The 18,616-nt window shown below is 34.4% G+C and overlaps 1 protein-coding gene across 4 annotated transcripts in view; it reads right to left on the bottom strand.

The window, feature by feature from the left end:
- The window catches only part of Polr3F (RNA polymerase III subunit F), a 160,324-nt gene that overhangs the window by 32,751 nt on the left and 108,957 nt on the right, over window positions 1-18,616 (bottom strand). For 3 of the 4 annotated variants that reach the window (XM_090398683.1, XM_090398685.1, XM_090398684.1), the window contains exons 6-9: window positions 17,287-17,399; window positions 14,325-14,468; window positions 7,094-7,201; window positions 1,078-1,263 (exon numbers count right to left, since the gene is read on the bottom strand). In XM_090398683.1, coding sequence (XP_090254809.1) covers window positions 1,078-1,263; window positions 7,094-7,201; window positions 14,325-14,468; window positions 17,287-17,399 — 551 coding nt within the window. The remainder of the gene's footprint in view (window positions 1-1,077; window positions 1,264-7,093; window positions 7,202-14,324; window positions 14,469-17,286; window positions 17,400-18,616) is intronic. The other variant, XM_090398686.1, reaches the window with a different exon arrangement.

Below are 18,616 nucleotides of genomic sequence, written 5' to 3'. Positions count from 1 at the left end.
AACAGTATTCCAAACAAACATCTCATTCATTGGCAATTTGTCTTTGAATCATCCTGTGCTGAGAAAGAGTATTTTGAATGCTTTCTTGGAGATGTATCCGTTTTACAGCTACACAAAATGAATAAAACACTATGAATGTCAACTCGTTTACACTACTAAAAAACGCACAATACTATTAATAAACATCATAGAGACAGTTGAAACATGCAACACTCAACCAAAATAGTGAACCAAAACCGAAAATAGTAAACAAAAACTTGATGAAAAATTGGCTTGTTCGGATTAATTTCTTTGCTACTGTAGATAAAAGTTGGGTTAGGTTTAAAAAAAAAAAAAAAACGCTGATCTATAGTGACCACAGATATGAAAAACAAACTTTATATTGTTAGTTTTCAAGAATGTGTGATAGTAAGGACACTTGAATAGAATGGGAAAAATTAGGATTAGTAAAACAGATGTTTGATGACAAGAAAAATGACCGAAATCTGACATACCAGAGACCAGACATATAAGTGATAAATTGGAAATAAAGTTTTTGGGAATAAGCTAGAAATAAATAAAACTTAATTGTGTGGTACTATCATAGTATATGTTCCTTGATAACAAGGATCATGAGGTCTGTGGCATACATTTATATTTCCTTTTAAGCAACATATTTATATCACCATCTTTTATTTACAATTGTTTATTTGAATAAGTAGTATATAACTGCAGGATCATGACAACAATGATCATTTAAAAAAAAAAAAAATGTATAACAGCCTGCTCCCAAAGTCACTTCCTGAAACACTAGTGGAGCAGGTGGGGGGGGGGGAGGATACAGTTCTGATAGAAGTGAAAATATTGAGTTAATTTGCTATTATCACACTATGAGAATCAGTGATTGTATCTGTTTTTGATATTACAGGGTTTTAAAATTATCTGGAGAAAACAATTTTCTCTCCATCATATTTCTAATCCTATTCATAAGTTATTAACATAAGAAATAGTCTTGAGACATACAACCCAGCCTAATAGAATTTAAAAACTATGAAGTAAATCATAAATGGTAATATCTAACAATAATTAACAACTTACTGGACACATTGCACATGGCATGCTCATCAATCCTGTACCTTCAATAAGTGGTTCAACAGCTCTATAGAGGTTAATCATACCTTTTTTGTTAGCCGATGTAGCACAATTAGCCACTGTTTTTTCAACTTTACCATCAAATATTAAAGTATCCAAAATGTCCTCTATATCTTCTATACTCAATGATATCTATTTTGAAAAATGAAAGGTATGAAATAAAACTTCAACAAACAAAGTTTAACAAGTAATATTAACAACACAATAATTAGATGAATCTCTCTCTAAGTTACACACTACTAAGCATATATAAAGCAATAATAATATTATTTACAGATAATCTACAGTATGTTATATTGAGTAAATACAGCATATCACTGTTATAACACTCTGCAAAAAACAATTCTGAAATTAGTATTCTCAATCATTCCAGTACACTGTGAAACATTGAAAATAACTTTATTTTAATGTTAAATGTTAAGTTTAATGTTAAAAGCACTGTAGACATATGGCTGTCTTAGCCTCACCCAAAGTCACTATAATCATCAGCCATTTTCTGTCCACTGCTGGGTAAAGCTCCCCCTACTCCCAATTAAAAAAAAAAAAAAAGTCCTCCAGTCCTATTTTGAGCTTTTCTATGCCACTAAGTACCAGCCATATCTTCTTTAATCTCATCCTTGCACATTTCTTTGATCTTGTAGCTCTCTTCCCACCTCTGGGATATCATTCAGATATCAATGTCCATTTCTGAGTGTTACTTCTTGCAGTGTGACACCTGCTCATTGCCATATGGCGGTGGGTAACAGCCATATGGCAATGAGCAGGTGTCACACTACAAGAAGTAACACTCAGAAATGGACATTGATATCTGAATGATATCCCAGAGATGGGAAGAGAGCTACAGGATCAAAGAGATGACCCAAATAATGTGCTTCCTTCTTGAATGAATGGTAATACCAAGCAATAACTTTCCATTATCCTCTGAGTAGATCTCAATTTGCTGGTCAATTTTTTTTGTCCACGTTTCACTTCCACATGTCAAGACTGAAAGTATACAACTATTGAATATTTTTCTTTTAAGGCATACTGAATAAATCCTGTCTCCTTTGAATGCTTCATGGTTTTTCCAAAGGCTATCCAACCAAGCTGAATTCTACATATAATTTCTTCTTCAATAGGTAAACATCTGTGATACATTGTGGTTACTACATCAATTTACAATTTCTTCTAGGGCTGTTGTAAATATTTCAGGTGAAATGGCATCTCCCTATTTAACTCCCTTTTTTTTTTATATAGAAAATTTCATATTTGTTCCTGATTTTAGAGATGCAGTCGAATTTCTATATTTATGGATAAGCATATCAATTCCTTGATTTTTTCGAGCTTCTAAAATAGCTAACCTTCAGATTGAATCAAATGCCAGACCTAAGGGCTTTTGATATTAATTTATCTTTTCAATGATTTAACTTATTATACACTGGTGTCCAAAAGCTAAGGATGAACTACATTTGTAGTTATGAAAATTTTTTCACTTTTTAATATGCTGACATAAATTTTTTTGTCAGCATATTAATAAATTATATTACACAAAAATGTGTTATAAATTTCATACAAATTAAATTGCAATACATTTATGGCAAAAGCTACAAACTTCCTCTAAGTGGCCAGCATGCTCCCCAGATTCCATTAATATCTTTAAAAGTATTGCCAGTGATCGTGTACGATGTGGTGTGGCACTGTCATCAACAAAATTGAATTTTTTCACTTACAGCACCACAGAGCAATTGAACATGACATTGAAGAACTTCATTGCAAAATATCATTCACCAGTCATCATTCTTGGAAGTTTATTGGAAATTTATTTTGAACTTGGTTAGACTATAATAAATTTAGTTTAATCTTTTATCCAAGTGTAAGCTAACAAAGTTTGCACCTGAAAATATCTTCAGGACTGAGGTAAAGTAGTACATCCCTTGGCAACTCGTAGCAAAGGTGGACCAAGCCCTCATCACACCTTGTTTCAGTATCTCCCATAATGCAAAGCATATCTCCTTGCGGACATGTATACTGCCATGCATTAAGGCAAGGGCCACTACCCAATGTGGCCCTTCATTTCATTCACCCAATGCATTAAGGGAATGGCCACTACCCAATGGGTAGTGGCCCTTCCCTTAATGCATGTCCGCAAGGAGATGTGCTTTGCATTATGGGAGATACTGAGACAAGGAGCAATGAGAGCTTGGTCCACCTTTGCTACGAGTTGCCAAGGAATGTACCACCTTACCTCAGTCCTGAAGATATTTTCAGGTGCACTTGGATAAAGGATTAAACTAAATTTATTATAGTCATAGTTCCTTTTTCCAGCACTTGAAGCTCACTGTGTCCATTAAGCATATTGCCTCTATGACTCCAGCACTGCCATATCTATCCCTTTCAAGAACTTTCTTGCAATGGTATGCAGTACCACTTTCATGCCCTTTCGTCGGAAAGACCTGGGTTCAATTCCCATCCCTGACGTGAAGAACCTTTATCTTGTCTCTTTCGACTAAAGGCGAGTTTAGCTGATCTCATATGAAGGTAGAGAGTTTTCACCCAGAAACTCTAGTTTTTTGTCCCTCAGAACAGGTAAAACGGCCCATGAACACACACACACACACACACACACACGGATCTACAGTCATAAATACATACTTAATCTCTCATTAGGAGGGATCAATCTTAGGACGATGCAGGAACAGGGAGAACCTCACATGAATAAATAAGTGGCAGATCAAATGTAGTCTAGAATTGGAGGAAAGATTAAAATAACTCTCATCTGTAAAGAATACATTAGCCCATTGGTGTCTTGTCCAAGTTTTATGGCTAAACACCACTGAAAACATGCTCTATGATGAACTGTGGATAAAGAGATGTAGACTACAGGCCTTGTGGTGTATAACCCTACTTGTCGCATACATCTTGTCACAATTTGTCCAGAAACCTGTGTACCTGTGTTTGAATGGAGCCAACGTGCAAGCTGACCTGCTGTGGTGTGATAATTACATTTGCTGTTATAACCAAAAATCTGTCTTCATGCGACCTAAGGTGACCTCTCAGCAAACGTCTGGAACACATTCCATTGATTTGATATGCTGCCCAGCCCTGGACACAATGTTATGTGAGATTCTCTGGCAATATCAGTAATTCTGTAGCCTTCAAGCTTTTGAATAATTCTTCATGAACTCATCATAATGATGTCTTTGAGACAACATAAGACATCCAAGTTTGCAACTTTGTTCCTTCATGAAAAGAGCTGGCTTCAAACACAATTCGATTAGCACAGCCTTTTGCACTTTATCCTGTTGAGTGCTACCACATGACCCCTTTGCACACAATTTGAAAATATAACTACTTTCTATTCGAAATCATCAGTTACACAAATTGCCACAAGCTGATTCATCTGAATTTGTGGTTGTAATCTTCAAAAATAGTGTTCATCCTTAGATTTTGGACACCAGTGTATATTATGTGATCAATAGTAATATAGTTTTTTCTCCGGTATCCTGCTTGTCTGGAGGTTAGCAAAAACCTTGTTTGTTTTGTATACTGTGGAAAGGGATAAAAAGGTAATTTATTTTTTTTTTTAAATCTAAAGTAGGGAGAGCAAAATACAAACCCAGAATACAAGCGTATGAAAAAAAATTAGACAGCTGGCCGAGCTCTTTCTTATCTTCTTCTTCCTAACATGGAATATAGGCCATGTGGCCTGTTCCGGTCTCATGCCATCTCTTTCTTGGTCTTCTGATTCTTTTTTTCCCACTTATTTTGTATCTGTATAATATTTTTGGTAGTCTCCTGTTGTCCATTCGATGTAAATGTTCTAGCCATTTTTGTTTATACTGTCTTATGTAGTAATTAATTGGTTTTATTTTCAGGGATTGTAAGATTTCTTCATTTGTTTTGTGGTCCCACTTGGTATATCCAGCTGTTTTTCTGAGGAACTTCATTTCTGCTGTTTGAATTCGTTTTTCATCTTTCCTTTTCATGGTCCATGTTTCGCTTCCGTATAGTAGAGTTGGTTTTGACAAGACGTTATATATTCTGATTCTAGTGTGTTTTTGTACCAGGGATGGCTTAAATATATTATTTATTATGCCATTTACTTTGACAAAGTTTGATATTTTAGTGTCTATGTCTTTTTCTTCTTCGTATGATAGATCACATCCCAAGTATCTGAAAGTGTTTACTTGTTCTAGTATTTTATTATCTATCACTATTTTACTTCTTATTGGGTTTTCTCCTTTGAATGCCATTATTTTTGTTTTTTCTTTGGATATTGTCATATTATATTGCTTTGAGATATCATTTAATGATCTTTGTAAGTCATCTTCTGATGTAGCTAATACTATTTGATCATCTGCAAACAGTAGTGTATCTACCTTCATTTGCGGGGTCATTTGTATACCAAATGGGTTATGCTGTTTCCAGATTGTTAATATTTCATTTATATGTATATTGAAAAGCAGAGGTGAGAGGGTACATCCTTGTCGTACTCCTCTTGATATATCTTTCCATTCTGAGGTGTGTTCTAATTTAACTGCTATTTTATTTCCTGTATATATTTCTTGAATAGATTGTAAAAGTTGGTTTGGTATGTTTAAATTGGTTAATATTTTAAACAATTTTTGTCTACTAATTTTGTCAAATGCTTTTTCATAATCAATAAACTCATTAAAAAATGAGTATAACATATTATGATTAAGTTAAATATTAACATTTCCTAAATACAAGTCCTCAACTTATGACAGGTTCCATTCTGATGAAACCTGTGGTAAGTTGGAAATCACTATATGAATCATAATATGTTAAGAAATCTGAATGGTAAAATGTCTAGGTCTGCTTTAATCTCAGGGTTCCATTCTGATGATCCCGCTGAAGTCAGAAATCACTATATAAATCATAATATATTGGCATTTAACAAACCTGAATGCTAAAATGTTTAGGTTTATTTTAACTAATTTTACTCTTTGTTTATAAAGAAATAATAGAATGTACAAATTATAATATAAAATTACTGTATATCATAATAAATAATGAAACATGCATGTACAGTGCATCTGTGCACTTACCATAAAAATAATCAGCTGGAAACACATGTACCAAGAGTAATTCTTCAAATTCGAGAATTGCACCAAAGCACTCTCAGGATGGTTCTCCAGATGCATAACTTATGGTGTGGGAGTCATTAAAAATGTGTACATTGCACCAAACGTAGTCTTCACTTGCCTTTTCTTTTCTGCATAAATTTCTCTGTAGCAATCAAATGCATCTAGTTCATCAATCAAATTCTGTCTGCTTTGCTAAATCTCACCACAATGAGGTCCATTTCCTCAAAAAACCAAACTGTCTTATTAAAAAAGGCAAGCGGCACTGATACCAATTTTTTTGCTTTAAACTTTTTGAGGACCTGCTTCTTCTTAATACTTCTGGGTTTGTTTTTTTCTCTCTCTTCTTCTAGCTAGCAACAGTATCTCGTAAAGCTTTGAATTTATTGAATTCTTGTGAATGTATGAACACATTTTCAGTGCCTTCTTCCAAACTATTCGTATATCCTGCTATCAACCACACTCCATGTTGCATCTAGAGTCTTTGTACAATGCAAGAAACTAGTCTAAGGGATCTTCAGTGTCAGCAAATGCTTGAGCAAAAGTATTCCTTAAATATGGACTGAAGACAGCAATAATGCTGCTTTATGGGTTGCAGAAGTGAGGTGATATTTGGTGAATACGTTATGGGATGGCCATTGTAAGTTGCATATGTCGTAAGCGAAACACAGATTGTATATAGAATATGCATCATTAGGAAAATTTGATGATCACAATAATCAGAAAAGTGAAAGAGAACAAGCACAAAATAGAATATTTATTTATACTATGGCTCTGTGTTAAAATTAAAAATTAATATGGTTTTATAGTCTTTCAAAGAAAACTTCATATAATATTTTTGAACAGAAAAATATGCATTATGATATTAGTCTAATTACCTTACTAATACCAAGTTTTCTAATGAATTCAGACATATCTGATGATGATACATAAGATGCATTTCTCCGAGAGACAGGATCAGAAGAAGATTCCTTTGCTTTTTGTTGCTGAAACAGAAAAATGCCAAAAAAAAAAAAAAAAAAAAAAAAAGTATTGTATTATGACTGATGAGAGTGTGATGTCTTCTGAATCTCTCAGAAGAGAGTCAGAAGACATTACAGAAGGCTAACTCACAGATCACATGCACATACTTGCCAACATTCAGCAATTAAGCATTCCACTCATTCATCACTCACCATGAAAAAAAAAAAAAATCTTTTCACATCCTTACTTATATGGCTCTATTATAATTTCTAGAAATGATCTTTCATATCACCTCTTCTTATCTACTATACAGCACATTCCTTAATGTGTCCTTGTACTCAATACAGCATTCAGGAATATTGAGATAGTCTTGATTACTCATCTCTGCACATTCTCACTAGCATTTCCTTATCAAGATCTAAGCAGACAAGTAGGGATACAGAACTTCCTTAGCTGAACCTGTCAGTATATTCCCAATTATTGATGCAATTTTATGAGTATCTTTTTCTGTCTCCTGAACCTCAGCTGAGGAAACACGCTACTCCAATACTCCCAGACCTTCATCTCCTGGAGCAAAGTTCCTCCAATACATCTCGTTCCATCTTCTCAAGCCAAATTGTCTGACTTTGTACCTCGCAATGCTAAACCAAGAGAAAAATATATATAATTAATTTATTGAACCCACTAATATTTTGCTGGTTTTCTATCCACCATCTTCAGATGCACCAATTACAACTGAGACAATTACACAGCACTTAACTAGGTTGTAGAAACAAATCAAATTCTAACTGAGAAAATCTAAGGTGCAAACACAGTGCCTTCTACAAGCCAGATAAAAATAAAGTTAATTTGGAGAAGTCAAACTATTTGATCTCAGAATGACTGTCTCTGAGATTTGGCAAATTAATACAGCTATACTTGTTAAGGTTGGGGTTTATAGTTGATACTGATTCCAAAAATAGTCTCTTAAACCTGTAGCAACTTCTGGATATCTTCTCATGTATCATTCAAGTGGATCAGGTTTTAACAGCTACAGATTATGCCACACTAGGAATACTGTGCACATGTGCTGGCCACTGCCTATGAAGATCAATCCTTCCTCCATAATGTCTGGTTCTCAGATGAAACACATTTCCATCTAAGCAGTCATGTAAACAGATGAACCTACAGGTTTCTTGGTTTCTCGAGACCTGAATTTGTCCAAGAGAAACTTCTTCACAGCAAGAAGGTGTGAAGAGATCTCTCTTCACATGGCCAGAAACCGCATGGGGTGTGGTTTCTGGCCATGGTAAAATTAGACCCTACTTCATTGAAGAGGGAGGTGTAACCCTACATCAAGAATGTGTTGGTTCCATTCACCCAGGATTTGCATAGGATACATTATGTAAGAAGATGCATTCCATTTCACGCACAGGCATTCCAACAGGATGGAGCAACCTGTCACACATCACGTGTTCTAGAGATTATTTATCAGAACACTTTCCCGGGAGTCTCACATTAAGGTTCACAGAATTCCTATATTCTTCACACACTCCTGATATTGAATCACTTGATGGCTTTGTTTTGGGTATGTTGAAGGAATAGGCATTCCACCATGACACACCTTCAAACCTTGATGAACTAAGGGATAAAATTACATGATATGTCCAGCAGATACTATCAACATAAGAAGCCTGAATGGCAAAGATATGGAGTTAGCTGAGGAACTGGATAAGTACCAGATCGACATAATGGGGGGGGGGGGGTGACTGAAACAAAAAAGACAAAACCCTGGTGAGATTTTTCTGAACAATAAATACAAAATGTTATATTCAGGCAAAGACAATCAACGAAAAGAAGGTGTAGCATAGTATTCAACACTAAATACGAGGCTCATCTTCTTGAATGGCAGGCAGTCTCAAGTAGAGTGATGTGGGCAAATATCAGAATGGGGAACTGGACAATGAGACGTATTTGTGCCTATGGTCCCACAGAAGGTTCTACTAAGGTAGAAGTGGAGGAATTTTTTCAGGCTTAAGAGAAAGCAACTGACACAATGAAAAAGGAAAAGTTGGTCCTTGTTGGGGGATCTAAATAGCAGAGTAAGAAATGATTGTCAGACATACAAAAATATATTGGGAAAATTTGGAGAAAAGAGCAAAGCTAATAATAATGGCAAATACCTGCTGGATTTCTGCTCAGGACACGGACTGGTTATTACTAACACCTTATTCCAACATAACATGTCATGACAAGGGGCCATCCCTGGAAGTTACGAAAGGAAACTGTGAGAAAGAGGGTGAGGAGTGGTTTCTTTGCATGGAAGGTGGTTGAACCATGGAATGCATTGCCTGATGGAGTAGTGAGAGCAAGAACGGTCAATGCATTTAACAAGTGGTATGATAGACTTTGTGATTCTTAGAAAGGACCTCCCATGATGAGCCTTTTGACTCCATGGAGCCCTGAATAATAATAAAAATGTGCACAAATTCACATGGAGAGAAGAGGCAAGGAATAAGAAAAGTCTCAGTGATGTTGTCTCCCTGGTGTAGGACACCAGAGTGTACAAAGGATTTGAAATTGGAAGTGATCACTATTTAGTCTTGAGCAGGATAAAATTGAACTTCATATTGAAAAGAATAATATGTAAGAAAGTTTTAAAGCGAATAAAAGTTGAGCAGCTCTCAGATGTGAACTGTAGACTAAAATACACAAAGATTCATGAAGAAAAAATGGAAGAGTTTGAGAACAGGAACCAAAACTTGGAGATTCAGTGGCAAGCCTTGAAAAAAACACTGATTGATTCAGCCAGAGGCATGTTGTGAGGTTGTCTGCAAGGATAGAAAAATCGGAACTCCATGGTGGACACAGGAAGTTAAAAATGCAGAGATGGAAAAGAAGAAAGCATATCAAAAGTTCCTGGCAAATAAGTCCACTTGTGCTCTTAGAGAATACAGAGACAAATAGTGGAGAAATCATGGGAATATAACAAAGATCTGTATTTAAGTTTTGTCTATTTGGAAAAGGCATATGACAAGGTGCCAAGAGAGAAGCTATTCAATAAACTACAGTTATATGGTGTCAATGGGGCATTTTATCAAGCAATACTTGGTCTTTATTTGAGTTGTAAGTCAGCAGTTAGAATTGAAGGAAGTACGGGAAGATGGTTTAATGTTAAATCTGGTGTGAGACAAGGATGTACATTATCCCCTCTGTTATTCATTATCTATATGGATCACATTATGAAGGAAAGTGGTATTAAACATAATATCAAAATTGGAGATGTTAATGTCAGCTCTTTGCTTTATGTGGATGATGTTATACTTCTAAATAAATCCACTACAAGTCTGCAATATTCTCTGACTAAATTGAATAACTGTTGTAATAGATATAGTATGAAGATCAGCAAAAAAAAAGACAAAAACAATGAAAATAGGCAGAATCATTGAAAATCAACTGCGTTATGAACGGAGAACTTGTGGAACAAGTAAAACATTTCAGCTACTTAGGCCGGATTTTTAGTGAAGTTGGTAAATTAAATATGGAAATAGACAACAGAATCAACAAAGCTGGTATGGTAGGAAGTCAATTGAATAAATTCATATGGAATAAGAGATAAATTAGTCGGAACACTAAATTAGCTGTATACAAGACCGTGTTCAAACCAATTTTAACTTATGGATCTGAGAGCTGGGTCAGAAGTAAAAACACTTGACCAAAGACTAGAGACCGCAGATACGAGAGTCCTGAGAAAGATTAGAGGCGTGAACAGATGGCATCAATGGCAATATCATATTAAAAATGAGAATATTAGGAAAGAACTTGACATTGTCAGCATACAGGAATGCGTTAGCAGAGCTAATCTCAGGTTGTATGGTCACTTAAACAGAAGGGGCGAGGAATGGTTGGCAGGAAAATGATCCAGAAGAAGACCAAGATATAGGTGGATTGATACAGTACAAAGTGCCTTAGACGATAGAAATATAAGATCTGGTAATGTTGGAGTCTTGACAAGTAACCGACTGATTTGGAGGAAAATTGTAGATAGGAAGTTAGTAATGATGTAAATTTTTCATGTAGTCCTATTATCCTGTACACCCCTTGAGGGTACATGGCAGGAATTTGAAGATGATGACAAATTTGGCATGTAAATCAGCAACAAAAAGACTAACTATGAAAACAGGTAAGAACACAGAAAACTTCAACTGCATTCTTAATAGAGAACCTATAGAACAAATAAAATATTTCAGCTTAGCCAATTTTAAGTGAAGATGGCAAATCAAATATAGACTAGACAACAGAATAAGCAAAGCTAGTATGGTGGAAAAGCAATTGAATAAATTTATACGGAATAAGGGAGAAATTAGCCAAAACTCTAAACTAACAGTATACACAGTATACAATACAGTATTCAAACCAGTATTAAGTTATGGATCTGAGAGGTGGGTTTAGTTGATATAAGACTAGAAACCACAGATAAGAAAAAAATGGGGGAGTGAATAGACAGTATCAATGATAGACTCATGTTAAAAATGAAGATAAATGGAAAGAACTTGACAATGTTAGTATTTAAGAATGTGTGAGTAAAGCTAGTCTAATGTGGTATGGTCCACTTTTTTCCACTTAAACAGAGGAAAGTTCAGCAAAACTGGTATTTGATTCTAAGACAGCAGAGAAAAGATCCAGAGAACACCATAATCTAGGTGGATTGATTCATTCAGAAGTAGCTTAGAAGACCGAAATATTAAATATGACAATATTGAAGTGCTGACAAATAATAGACTAATTGGAGAAAAACTGTTTATAGGAGATTAGTAATACTGTACACTTAGTCATGTAGTACTGTCATAGTATCCTGTTCATGCCTTGAGGGTACATATCAAGTTATGGTGATATGAAAAAACTTCATATATATATCTTTCACTACGTGCAGGATCAGCTAGACTTGCAACACTTGCAGGTGCAAACATGACGTGTTTGTCTGTTTGCTTACTTGGGAAATGGAGTAAAACCAAGTTTAAAAATAGCTTGGTATCTTTGACATATTTGCTTACTTGGGAAATGGAGTAAAACCAAGTTTAAAAATAGCTTGGTATCTTTGACATATATATATATATATATATATATATATAGCAAGTTTTTTTACCTTGGGTATACTATGCGTTAAAGATACCAAGCAATTTTATGAACTTGGTTTTAATCCTTTTTCCCAAGTAAGCAAACAGACAGGTAAGTCAAGTTTGCACCCGAAGTATTTTCAAGTCTGAGGTAACTCGTGGTAAAGGTGGAGTAAGTTCTGATCACTTTGCATTAGGGAAGATACAAAGGAAAGTGATCAGAGCTTACTCCACCTTTACCATGAGTTGCCTTAGACCTGAAAATACTTCAGGTGCAAATTTACCTGTCTGTTTGCATACTTGGGAAAAAGGATTAAAACCAAGTTTATAAAATTGCTTGGTATCTTTAACATATACAGGGTGTTCGGGATAAATTTGACATATTTATAATTAATTATATTTTTCCGTAAGTTACATGTATTAACACACACTTCTCTTCATTTAAAAGTTTGGACCCTTCTTCATTCATATACAAGATGTCAGAAAGGATGGATAGCTGGAACCCACCTGAATCATGGAAGAGAATAACTTGTATCATGATGATTCGTGCCCGCCATCAAAATAAGGATATTACGACTGCTGCCCAATGCTCCCTGAATACAGTAAAAACAATCAGGCATGAACTAGAGACTTGCAATGGTGACTACGAGGATGTAGCAAGAAGAAAGATCCCTAGCAGACGATCTGATTGCGTTCGTACAGCAGAATTCCTCGCAAATCTGCAGGAACAGGTGTTGAAGAACCCTGGCATTGGAATTCGGGCTTTGTTCGTGGAGTTGCTAACTGTAGTCAAGCCCTGGATAACAAGGGTAGCCAATGGTAGGCCGTATGTATGGCAGCAGGATTCGGCCCCTTGCCACACCTCTGGGAAAAGTCAAAAATGGTTGTGTGAAAATTTCTACGACTTCACCAGTCCAAATGTTTGGCCTCCAAACTCCCCAGACCTTAACCCCATGGATTATTTTGTATGGGGCGCAGTTGAAAAAGACACCAATCGCACTTCCAGTAATACAAAAGCCCAGTTAATGGATAAAATTAAAACAGTTTTTGCGGCCCTTCCCAGGGAGACTGTAGCATCAGCTTGTTCGAGGTTCCGAAGCAGAATTGAAGCTGTGATCGATGCTAATGGTGGTTATTTTGAGTAAATCTTGTTGATAGTATTGTAATTAACTCTGCCTGTAATGTTTTTTTGTCAATTCATTAAATTTAATAGATACAAAGAAGATTTTCTTTTTCCTTACGAAACTGTCAAATTTATCCCGAACACCCTGTATATATATATATATATATATATATATATATATATACATACATACAAACACACATACACATATCAAGTTCCAAAATTCTGTTAATTTCTCTCACACACACATTTTTCTAGTTACCCTTGTAAGCATAACTAAAAAAAACTTTTGCATCTCTCTCTTTTCAGCCATTTATTTAGATACCATATTCTTTTCATGAAGTAGTAAAAGGAGCTGCCATTATGTGTTATTCTCATAGTGCTTTACTGTGGTAAAATCTCACACTTTTAGTGAAATAAGTGAGTCTTTTAAACTTACATATTTAAACATATACAAACATTCATTTATAATTCTTATTTTGGATAGACTAAATTGTACTTCATTAAAAATTAACACAATATGTAAACCACACTATATATAAGCATTGCACAACCATATAAAAGAAAAATTACAATTAATTTGTGTTTTCCCCTATATATTTTATAAGATACAGCTGATGATGAAGGAAGCAATATATGGCTTGCCAATTAGATGATTTTTTTTTTCTCAATGCATACAAAAGCATTATTGAACCAAGTATATTCAGAAACCAGGAAGATTATGTTAAAAATGATACCTCTGGACACTGTGTATTGCTGTCATGCTATTTTAATAAATACTCCTTGATTTACTCTAGTATATCTATACTTCAACCAATTTCCTCCAACTGCAGAATACAAAATTATCATGTTGATATATTCACTGATATAAACAATATAAACATTTTTTTTTCGACAAAATCATCAATTATTGAATGGCAGTTCTACCTTTTGTTGAAGAAATCTGTAGCACTGTTGATTTAGGACTTCTACAAATTCTGATTCAAAGTCTTGATCGCTATACCAAGAACCTCCTGTCACAGATCGATCTGGTTCCAAGTTATACAACATATACACTTTCTTTTTTGATGCCTATATATAAGAAATAGGACTAATCATCTGCTTTTACAAAATATCCCAGTAATAAATTATAATAATAACATATGTGCATATATAAACAAAAGACATGTGACTTACGTAACAAAGAATGGAACCTTCAGGACAGTTAATGTGAAAACCTGACTTCAAATACTCAGTTAAGAAGCATGTCAAATAATTATTATTTTGCAAAATTTCAGCTGTTAAATCAGAACTCACTCCCGTTCCTGGATACACTAGTCATGTCTCCCCTCAGGCAGTCTATCTTTCACTGTTTACCGCAAGCCTACACACACCAGCCAATATATACATGCTGACTCATATCACCACCCTTTGCAAAAATTTGGAGTAATCAACACCCTCAAAAACAGAGCTATAACAATTTGCTCTAATGAACAAGAATTAAAAATTATTAGTAATTCATTTATAAATAACAGATATAGCAAAAACACTATTAATAAAATTCTTCATAAAACTTCATCAAAAAGTAATATAGATTACAGTAAAACCATAACATTCACATACATTAAAGGGTTATCAGAAAAAATTAATAGAATCGTACATCATTATAATCTTAATGCCACTTTTAAACCACCTTCAAAATTAAAAAAACATATTCAACACCTCTAAGGATCCTCTCACCCCATTGGCACACCCTGGAGTTTATTGCATCTATTGCACCCTTACCTTATATTGGGGAAACTGGATGTACAATCCCTATCCGTAAAAAAGAACACAAACGACACATTAAATATAATAATTTTGGTGAAGCAGGCCTCTCAGATTACGCTCTTAACACCCTACATTGAATTGATTGGAAAAGTACTTGTTCTTTGCATCGTACAAAAACTTGGTATGAACAGAAATTTAAAGAAGCCTGTGAAATTTTGATTAACCATCCTAATCTTAATAATAATGGGGGCTTATAAAATCCCAAGAATTTGGATGGCACATATTCAGCACACTTAATTTCCAGCAAATCCTGACTTCAGAACTCTAAGCAATTTTTCATCTTTTATTGGCCACTATCCATACCAGTTGTTGCAAGTGATATGCATACTTATATAAGTAATTTTATTTTTATTTATTTATTTATCTATTATTATCTGTATGAACAATGTTACTCTCCACTTAATTTAACTTTGTAACGTAATAGATAATAATAATAACAGGACTCTAGCTTTGATGTAGTGAGTTTTTTTTGTTTTTTTTAATACCAGAGGTCAGACAAATAGTTTTAATGGTTAATCAGTAACTTGAGCATGCCATGTAGACTGTAGTGCAGCTTGTTTCTTTGTATATATACATATACTGCAGAAGATGACCTTAATGTGAAGGTCGAAACATCAAGTGTATATTTTGGTTTATATTAAACTAAAGTTTTACTCTAACAAGGTATTTGTATCCATAAGTTTCATAATGTATTCAGCTGTTAATATCAAGTAAAACTATCAAAAAAAAAAAAAAAAAAGCCAGAAGAGAAAACATTTATGGGTAGCACTCTTCGAACCTGCAGTCCCATGACAAATGATCAACTGCTTTCTGAAAAAATCCAAATGATAAATCATAAATGTGTGTGCAAAAATGCCAACAGAATATAAGACCACCATGACTATGAATATCGTTTAAGCAATGTAAGATGGATTGGTGGGGATGGAGAGGAGCTGAATACAAATCAAATGGTGGGCCACAAGAAAGTACGACTGCAGTGAGCACATCTGAAGGCTTATTACTAAAAACTATATTTTTATTTTTTTCTTTACTTAGAAAGTGCAATTTAAAATTTAAAAAAAAAAAAGTCACCATAAACAGAGCACAATAAAAGAATATGATACAAATACTGCTCTATGTAAATGAATATATATAATGTGGGAGATATATTTTATATTGTAGAGATATTTTTTATATTTTAAGGAAATTATTTTTTACGTGCATCCCAAAAAGGTTTTAAACCTAACATGCATTTAGTAGATCAGTGGGAAAAGGATTAAATAATTCAGAACCCTGCTCTAAAGATCCATGTGGTAATTTTTCAAGCCAGTTCATCTCACCAGCAAGTCGCACACTGGGGAATGAAATTCATCATACCATATGTCATATTTTATATAAGTTTATTAACTATTAATCAAAATAGAATGCACATTATAACATTGAAGAGATACAAGTCCTTTTTCTCCAACCATTGCAAAGTTAAAGTTTGAATTTAAGAGTTTAAACCATTCAGAGTAAGGGAGAAAGAAAAATATATATACACAACCCCCACTCTAGAGAAATTACATTAAGACCAGAAGACTTTTTGCTATCTAATGTGGACACAATCCCTCTGATCTCTTTCTAGCCAAAGGGATACTGAATGTTGCATGTTTAGAATAATAGTATATTTATAATGATCATCAATATAAGAACCGGATGAAAATCTGCATGCAAAGGAGTAGACGAAAAGTAGGAAAAAAGTTAGAATCACAGCAAGAGTACGACTGCCCATTTGAATGCAATGCAAGTTACCTAAGTTTAAGTCCTTTTGGTATTAGTTTTGAATGTGTACATAATTTGCTAGCAGGGTAGTATTCATAATTCACTGAGTTTTCTGAAATTAATTTTTTTTTTTTATTTCATGCTAAATGTTATGATAGTGCCAGTTCAGAGAGAATAAGCCACCAACAATTTTTTTTCTCTTTCTGTTATGAAACAACATGCTACTAAATTTTTAATTAAAAAGCACTGGAAAATATGACATACTCTGAGAAGGATTTGGTATTTTGATTTTAAAAGTCCCTAAAAATTATTACAAATAATGAAATTCATAACTTACAGCAACTGACTTAACAGCCTTAATAGCTTTCTTGCTTTCAAGGTTGCGAAGAATTTTGTTAACTTGTGTAATACTCAGATTACTCTTATCTCTAATGAGCCTTATCCAGATACCTACAAAAGAATAATTTTCACTAACATAAAAATCTTATTTTTTCACAGATACAGCACAGAAAGAAAAATATCAATACTCTATTTCCCTACAATAATTAATAAGTAATTAATAAACATTACAGTAATTTAAATGCCAAATGGTCTAATGATGCATCCTAAACAATGTCAGGTGTGTAAGGTATACATTTGTCGCCCTAACTACGGTCATATAAGTTTACGAATCATGCCATGGACACTCTACATGGAAGCAAATGGAAAAAACTACTATTCTTTGCCATGGTAAATATGAATATGACTTTTTCTGGAATCAGCAGCAGACCTTAAAATCCAGCCTAACCTCAATAAATAGTTATATGAAAGTCCCCAAAATATGGGAAACTAATTCTCAGACATCCTGCCTAACAACTGTGACTGCCTATACCTAGAAATATACCTGTGGAAGTCCCTCAGAGGATTTTAGGCATTCTGATTGTTTCTTGTTTTTGTGTTACTTGTGTGTATTGTATGTTACAATTCTTTATGACAGAGATGAAACATTGGTCATTAATGCAACATTTAGTTCATTCCTAGAATGCTATCATCATTCCAGTAAACCAATAAATGAGAATGAAAGTTGTATAAATTCTATTTCCTTTCTTCTCTGTGTTTTAAAATTTCAACTTTATCATTTCCCCCTTCCAATTTGTATCCCATAATTATTCATTCTGCATTCATTAGTTAATTTGCCAATACATGCCATCCACGTTTTCTCTTCTATCTTCTGGCTACTACAGCAGCAACCAACTATATATTTTATCCTGTTGGACTCCCTCACATAGATAGCTTCAAATGCACTGGTTCTGCATTCTTCATCTACCCCATGCTCCTCCAACTGTTTGGCATCAGTTCTTCAACACCATTAGCAAAACTCCTCTCCCAATCTTGTTCCTTCTGTCCTTTCTGACAATATATTATTATGCCTTACATTCTATCCCTGTGATTATATCATTTTCTGTCAAGTCTCACTAATGCCTATAACCTCTGGTCAAGCTAAAGTAACCAATGCCAAAACCTTCCACTCCCTTATGGAATGCTTCTGGTATTAGCATTAATGAACTGCAGTACTTCCCTTAGTCCTACAACCTCTCACACCTTGTGTTGATTCCACTCAACTTCAGAAACTGAGTAGCTACATTCAGTATCATGTGATCATTCTTCCACTTACTCACCTACAACTC

This window comes from Typopeltis vanoorti, chromosome 10 (assembly GCF_054136105.1).
Source record: "Typopeltis vanoorti isolate ZY-2024b chromosome 10, IOZ_Tvanoo_1.0, whole genome shotgun sequence".
Taxonomy (NCBI): domain Eukaryota; kingdom Metazoa; phylum Arthropoda; class Arachnida; order Uropygi; family Thelyphonidae; genus Typopeltis; species Typopeltis vanoorti.
The sequence above is the reverse complement of the archived record's forward strand: the minus strand, read 5'-3'. Positions and strand labels throughout refer to the sequence as shown.